At 29.8% G+C, this 8,578-nt stretch overlaps 1 protein-coding gene across 1 annotated transcript; it reads left to right on the forward strand.

Moving 5' to 3' along the window:
• The first annotated feature begins 7,344 nt into the window (after nucleotides 1-7,344).
• On the forward strand, nucleotides 7,345-8,354 carry LOC114754254 (ethylene-responsive transcription factor ERF038-like). The gene has a single exon (XM_028943041.1). The coding sequence runs from the start codon at nucleotides 7,433-7,435 to the stop codon at nucleotides 8,168-8,170; it is 738 nt and encodes a 245-aa protein (XP_028798874.1). The 5' UTR covers nucleotides 7,345-7,432; the 3' UTR covers nucleotides 8,171-8,354.
• Nucleotides 8,355-8,578: the final 224 nt, after the last annotated feature.

Below are 8,578 nucleotides of genomic sequence, written 5' to 3' on the forward strand. Positions count from 1 at the left end.
TAACAGATATTTGCAATCTCGCATGATGCTTGCTGAGAATGATAACTAGAATTTAAATTTGAATGATTAAATTTTAGTATATTTATTGTGATGTATTTGTAGTTATCCTTTAAAGATCGATATGCAATTTTTACCTTATGATTTATATGCAAATTTTCATCTACAAATTAATTTTATATGTGAGAAATAAAAAATTGAAAAAAGGCTCATTTATAGAGTAACTTACAAATCACAGTACACCCACGATGTTTCCATATAATGGGATTTGGATTCATTCTCCTATCATGAGGTATAAATATAATAAGCTAAAAATTTACCAAGCCAACATTCATTAGCACAAAAATTATTACTAGAAATAAATTTAAATTCATCTAAAAATAATCATAATCTCAGATATATAGAGAGAGAGAAATTAATATGCAAGTTTCTATAATTTCAACCTCATTTTTAATTACGTCATTGTATTTTTTTTATTGGATCGTTATAGTTTCCTTAATTACAAGTATTGATCTTTATACTCATAATATGTTATTGAAAGAGAACTATGTTAGCAGCTAATAATGTAATTCTTACTCAACATACATTTGGATTGATTTTTTTTTTTTAACATGGATCCAAATAAAGTAAAATCTAACAAATTACAGGTTATATATAAATGCAAGGAGACAGTAATGAGTATAATATTTTTTTTCATTTTTATGTTGATTCCGTCATTTTATTTTTAAAAACCTCTTTTTTATATTTTATAGCAACTTCCATATCATTTTGTCAACATCCACGTTAACCTTAATTAGTTAACAAATAATGAACATAACGACTAATGCGCGTAATTGAGGAAACCCTCATAGGGACCTAATAAAAAAAATCACATAAATTTAATTAAAAATTAGATAAAACTATAAGAACCAACAAATTCATTTGCGAAAATTGGGGAGAAATTTCTCATTAAAAAATTAATTAGCAAATGCTCTTAAGAATAATGGATTGCACAACAAAAAATTAAAATGATTTGCACGAAACATTAGAACTAATTTGCACATAAAGAATATGAATTGTAAACAATAAAAAATAGATTGCATGCAAGAAAAGTTTAAAATTGTGCAGAGAAAGATAAATTGCTCATAAGAAAAGTTAAGTTGCACAAAATTTTTAGAGATCATCTGCCATTTAATTTAGCAATAAAGGATTCATCATCAATTTTTTCTATTAATTTTCCCCATAAATATTGAAGAGTGGTTTTTTACTTCATAAATTTACCTGGTCTTGGCCCCCTGGTCTGCATCAGTATTCAATAAGTTGCTGTATCCTGCAGTTAGGTACACATAGAAATGTGGCCATGGAACAAAGTTAGGTACATTACTATTTGTATTTTAAAAATATTTCAATAAAATGTACAAAATTACTTAGACATTTTATACTGAGTCCTTAATTTGTTCATCACAGAGCCATGTGCTTCTTCCTTGTACATGTACGTCACCCATGTTTCTGTCTTGTACAAATCCTCCTCTCAATCTATAACTTTTTTAATTTTTAATCATTATCTTTTTTTAATTATTTTAGTCATTAATTAAATGTTCCTAATTGACAGTTGCAATATCCACGTTCATCTGCTCATCAGTGATTATCAAATCTATATATTCTGTGTCCGATATAAGACTTAGAAGAAAAATATTGTTTATTAATCATAAACCGTCTAACCAATAATTAGATTTCTTGTAAAGTACACGTTACAAGCTACTTAGTTCTTGTTAGATTTTTTATATTTTAGAGTTCATCCCATCGCTACTAAAAATATATATAAATATTAATGACACTTAGGTTGAGTTCCAAGGGACTCAAAGCCAGATAAAAAGATTCAATTTTTTATTAATATGAATATAGGATATATGTAATTAAATTGTGTTACAAATTTTTTTTTTACAAAAAGAATATACTACCTCCGGTCCTAATTATAAGACCTCGTTTGTAGTTTATAAATGAAGTCTTATAATTAGGACCAAAACTACAAACAAAGTTTTATAATTAGGACCAGAGGTAGTATTTAAATTTTATTTTGATAATTATTTATTTTTCATAATAATTATAAATATAATTTATTTCAAACTTAAAACAAATCATGTTACTGAATATGGTGTATATTTAATATATCTTATGTTAAATAATATGCATAATAATTTAGTACAAATAAATACAATTATAATTTATATTTTGCTAGAAAGACATTGTATGATGTTTTGCATGTTTTATTTTTAACAGAAATTATTGAAAATTATTTTTTGAAAAAAAAAGATGAACGAAAACGGAAAGATTAATGCTTCATAGTTAATCAATATAAACTAAAAGTTTAATAATGAAATTATATAAGTGCAGTATACGCTATAAACAAATGTTTCTTTGACCAAAAAAATTAAACAAAATTATTTCTCTTCAAACAAATAAAATACATACTTTTCGGTCCCAAATATAAGAGTGGCTGAAAAGTTTGCTTTAGTCATGAATATAAAACTTTAATTTTATAATTTATTTTTAAAATATCCTTATTGATTGATTGCACATATGGCTGGCAAAAGTAGTTTTTGTTGCAGATAATTAAGCGGATATATTAAGAAAACTAATACATCTTTATAAATAAATTAGTTACTTAGTTTTAGAGTATAGGAGGGGAGTAATGGAACTGGTTTAAGCGCTCATTTTTAAGATGAACACCCAAAGTTCATCCATCTGAACCGTCCAAAGCATATCTGGATGGTCCACATTTAATAACTTTAATTAGTTATTTTTAAATAAAACTACATTTTAAAAAGCGATAGACAAGATATTATCTTTATTTCAGATTTTATACTCATTAAAATAATTATTTCAATATAATAAAAAATCAAATATGAAAAGTTGGGATCAGTTTTGAATGCTCATCTTAAAGATGAGTCTCTAAACCGGTTTTGGGGAGCAACATGTTTGATTATTTCTATTATAAATTACAAATGATTAAAGGAGACGTTTTAGAAAAACAATGCATATCTGTTTTTGAAAAAAATAACTAACTCAATTAATTCTTGTCTAAAATTTAAGTTCATGCGCACTTACCAACAAAGCCTGGCACAGTTGGTAGATGGCTAGGTCCCTTAAACATGATGTCCTGGGTTTGAACCAGGCCGTGTGCATGGAAAAGGTTTTGTTGGGAGAAGCAAAACCCACTTCGGTGATCTCTATATCCCGGGAAGATTAGTTTCTGGCTATTGGCCAGGGGATACCATCTGGTTTCTACCCAAAAAAAAAAGTTCATGCGCACTTATATAGTGGATCTCACCAAGTATAATAACTTCATGTTTCTTTGGTTGTCTTGTTCCGTATCTCATCGGGACCAAAGCCCACGTGGAGGAATCGCCGGGGGAGAAATAATCGCAAATTGGCAATCCAGTTGTTCCATGAGACTACAGTCCTCCTTTGATTGTTTCGTTGGCTTTGTGTGCTCTTTAAGTCTTCAGAATTTCTAAATTATAATAAAACGCATTTATAATAAAAATTTACATTTTGAAGTTACTTAGGTATGTTGAAGCCAAGAAATTAGACGGATTTCTTTTTAAAAAAATAATATCTTTTAAATTAGAGTAATAGAATACATTTCCAATTTCCAGTTGCAACTAGAGAAAATTCACAAAAATTTGAAAAAAAAAATAGACTGTATTATTTGACTTTTGAGCAAAAAATTTTGTTACACGTTTCATATTTTATATAGGTGAGTCGTTGTTCAGTGTACGAATCTAATTTTTAATTAATAAAAATAATAATCTCTATGGTTTATGAATTATATTAATATTTTTTATTGATTTATAGATTGATGTTGAGATTGATTGATTTAAAATATTGTGAGCTTGAATAAATTAGAAGGAATTTTTTTTTTGGGAATTTTATTAAAAGTTGTATATAATTTTCATTTTAAAATTAATACAACTATTTTACAAATTTTATTACTATCATACATTGTTATTTAAAAAGTATAGAGATTTTTTCTAAGCAAAAATTAAAATACTCAAACATTCTTCTGAGCATCTCAAAGCAATTCTATAATTAAAATTAAATTTTATTTTCTCTAGTGGCAAAAACAGAAATTGTAGCTGAACATAGTTGAAATCCTTTTCTGTAACAAAAAATTAAAAATTATTTAATATCTATGTTAGAAGCACAAATTTAGAGGTGGAGTCCATCCCAAAAAATTAGTCTTTTGAACTCAAAAATCATACTGGACTTATAAGACCTTCTAATGGAGACTCATAATGATATGTATCTGTAAATTAATTCGAGCATTTAATTATAGCTTAGTTATAATAATAAATATGATATAACTAATATCATTTTTTGGGCAAAGCATGTTGCTCACCTTTAATTTTTTTTCTTTTGCTTTAATTAATTAGTACTTTGATATGAGGTCACTCTGAAGAAGGAATAGTTTGACGCAGATCAGTCCATAAGTACGTATTTATAAATGTTACAAGTTGAAGACGACTTGCCAACAATCTCGTGTTTTATTTATTATTTTGGATTTTCAAATTAAATTAAAGGGTTTTCAATTCTTTATACTATTTATATGGTAAGCAAACTCACTGTGATAAATTTACATATATGCCCTTAAATGAACAAAAAATTATAACCAATCTACACACTGACACCAATATTAAATCATTTTATACGGCCTTACTATAAATTGTGAGTCAGATAATTAATTAAGTCCTTCAATATTACAACTTCATTAGGAGTTCTATTGGTCATGATTTATGAACAATAGGGTTGGTTACTTATTTTTTATATTTATATTTTTTATGATGAGGTTGATAATTAACGGATAAATTATTTAATTTTGTAAAAAAGGTTTATATTGGAAAGTATTATATATCAGGTTTAATTGAGTGTAACCTTTTCAACGTGATTCTGTCCATCCATAAGGTTTGAATTTTTCACCTTGCTTAAGGGTTTGAGTTTCATCCCATTGAACCAACCATCGTTAGTTCATTTTGATCATGTTAACTTAAAAAGTACAAATATGTTTGGTAAAACATAATTGGTAAATTTAATATCACGTCTCTTCCCAAAAGTATATGTTAATACATCAATATAAATAATGAAATTTAAACCAAGTTATACTGTTCACAATGTCATATTGTTCATTAGTATATTATTAAAACCCAACTAGAACCGATTGATCAAACAAATGAACTGGTGAATCAGTTTCATGGTCAGTTCGGTCAAAAGCTTTTCATAGATCGACCGTGTTGAGTCTTATATTTTTTTTTTCCTTTTGTTGAGCTTGAAATAACATCATTTTGAGTTTTAAAAAAAAAAATTCAGTCTATTAGGTTTGTACTCTAGTGACTTGTGAATTCACTACTAAAAAAATTGACTTTCAGCGGCGACTAATAGTCGTGGCTGAAAACTTTCAGTGGTGACTAAAAAGGTCACCGCTGAAAGACACTTTCAGCGACGACTTTTAGGAGTTTCAGTTCGGTGGTGACTTTTTGTCACTTGGCTTTACCAACACCACGTCATCACCACCGGCTGCCACGTCATCACTAGCCACCTCCACCTCATCATTGACCAGGTGCCACGTCATCACTAGCCACCTCCACGTCATTGCCACATCACTCCTCCCTGCCACGTCATCATCCAAATATTTTCACCTTAAATGTATCTTCTTCAAGGTTCGAACTTGTGACCATCTCCTTTCATGTCCAATCTTCTTGCTCCTGAGCCAGATTGAATTTGTTTATTATTATTGTAAAATAAAATATATATTATTATATTACACTTTAAGTGGCAATATTATAAAGTCGCTGCTGAAAGTCAGACCTTCAGCAACGACACTAATAGTCGTCACTGAAAGTGAACCCAATGATTACATCACTTTCCACTCAAAGGTATACTTTCAGCGGTGACATTCTATGGTTGTCGCCTAAAGTTTGTTTTTTTTTGTAGTGATTAATGAATATTTAGTTGGGTTGTATCTGGTTTATACATGAATATTCCATTTACTTGTAGATTAATGCCTTTTTTATTTAAATATTACAAATTTCAAAGTTATATACGAATTTTTTTGCATATTTTAATTAAATTTTATTGTTTTAATTATGGTTGAGTTGGTTCCAATTCAATCATGATTAAACTACTGATTTATTTTTGTATATCATTGTCTCGACTCGACTAATTTAATCACCAATTGGGTTTTCAGTACCTTGTTATGATAAGCCATCATTAATTGGATTTATCTTCACATTTCATAGAATAAATATAAGAAAAGAATAATAATGCATTATCAATATCAATATGCCAATATATACTCTAAAATTTATATAAAAAAAGTTCACTACTTGAAACGTTATTATTTTTAACAACAAGAATTTAATTAGATTCATCAGTAAATAATTTTGTGTGGACCCTGTTGGCCATTTACCCACTAAATGCAATGGAAGTGCGGAATCATAGAGTCATGGATATTCATTAGCTCCAATAATGTGAAACTCGTGGTTTGGAAAAGCATGGCCCTACCACTTAAATATCCCTCTAAAAAAGAGGACCTAGCTCTTAAAATAAATGAGACTCAACTCTATATATAATATATATGAATTTGAAAAAGGGAAACCCCAAAAAAAAGAAATACATTATTATACATAAATATTTGATCCAATTATGTCCAAGAAAAAAAAGTTGTTGTATTGGTTTTGATACATCCTGTTTCATACCATGTCATTGTACTACATTTTGAAACCTAAGTTGAATGAGACGTGACCGAATAGCAAATAATAATGAATCAAAAATAAATAATAGAAATTTTTCTAAAGGAAAAATGAAGACGAGTCATAAAGTTTATTGTGAATCCGACGTCAAATGAATAATAATTCAACATCAAAAAGAAAATTTTAATAAGAAAAGCTTTAAAAAAATTTGATGGGGTTCGGGTGCTTGTTAAGATCGAATTAAAATTTATTTTATGAGTTAAAGAGTCACCTGCAGACTTACAAATTACTCCTTAAATCGATAAATGAATTTCAATATAATATACTAAAAAAATTAATATCAATGATAAATTTAAATGGTCATTTGGTCAATAATAAAAGACAGCAGGAAGGACTAGAAATATGCATTCTTTAGGTGGAATATAAAGATACACAAAATTAAAAGGACCTCAAATCTTAATTTAATATATTTAATTATTTCTCACATGGCAAACAAATTAGCCTTATGGAGCCAGCCCATACTTGTTTATATATGTATATTTCTCTTTCTCCTCCCCCACTTTTTTTCTTCTTTTACTTTTTTTTTTCTTTTTTTTTCTTCTTTATATATATAATTAATCCATTTTCTTTTCAACAGAATCATCAAAGCCCAACCATCCTTCCATTTTTGTGCACCTTCCCACTCATTTTTTCTCCAGAACTCTCCCATGGAAAGCGATAAGAACTTCTCTTCCACACCATCTTCTTCTTCTTCAACGTCAGCATCAGCAACAGTTTCAGGTTTGAAATTGCAACGTGATCAGTCTGAAAGTGATCTGATGAATAATGGTAAGCATCAGAAATGGAAGAAGAGAGAGAGAAGTGAGAGTGATGATAATAATAGTACTGATGAAGGGAATAATAAGCATTATTGTTCTACTTACAGAGGTGTGAGAATGAGAGCTTGGGGAAAATGGGTTTCTGAGATTCGTGAGCCCAGGAAGAAGTCAAGAATATGGCTTGGAACATATCCTACTGCAGAAATGGCGGCTCGAGCTCATGATGTAGCCGCTTTAGCCATCAAAGGTCCGTCGGCTTACATCAATTTCCCAGAACTGGCTCACCGGCTTCCCCGCCCGGCCAGCTCGGCTCCCAAGGACATCCAGGCCGCGGCTGCAAAGGCGGCGGCCACCACCATCATGATCCATGATGAGGTCAAACACTGTCAAGCCACCGAGGCAGAAGCTGGAGGAGCCGAGCCAAGCCGGGAAGCGCAGGCTACTTCTTCTTCCTCCTCCTCTTCAAGTTCTGTTCCTGATCAGGGCGACGATACATGGTTTGACCTTCCAGATCTGTTCACTGATGGGGACATTAATGGAGTCTGCTCATATTCTTCTTGGAATTTATGTGCAGTAGTTGATAGTGGTTTAAGGCTTGATGAGCAATTCGTATGGGACAGGTATTAATGTTGTTTTTTGTGGGAAAAAAATTATGAGAGGGAAATTGTAAGCATTAATTCAGAATTTTGAATGTCTATTTCATCACTGTGGTTTTTTCCCCTTTTAGACATAACCTAGTTGAGAGAAAAAGAATCAGAACGTTTTACAATGTTTATGTCCGAATGAATGAATGAATTATGTTTGTTTTGTAGCTTTCTTTACCTTTCTTTTTAATTTTTCTCTTTTGTTTTATTATTTTCTTTTTAATTTGTGTTGTCGTGTTGTGAGAGATTAGACTGGAAGCAAAAATATATGATTGATTGAATATATATCTCATTTGATCATAATTGCTCTAACGATGACAAATCTATGGGCTCTCCGTGTTCAATAATAACGAGGAAGCTTCTTATTATACGTACGTGTTCCTCGTTAAAG

This window comes from Neltuma alba, unplaced genomic scaffold, assembly GCF_004799145.2.
Source record: "Neltuma alba isolate B1F8T4 unplaced genomic scaffold, ASM479914v2 tig00010124_pilon, whole genome shotgun sequence".
NCBI lineage: Eukaryota > Viridiplantae > Streptophyta > Magnoliopsida > Fabales > Fabaceae > Neltuma > Neltuma alba.

What these genes read in the sequence shown, in the direction of transcription:
- LOC114754254 (XM_028943041.1), top strand. Translation starts at nt 7,433, where the DNA reads ATGGAAAGCGATAAGAACTTCTCTTCCACACCATCTTCTTCTTCTTCA.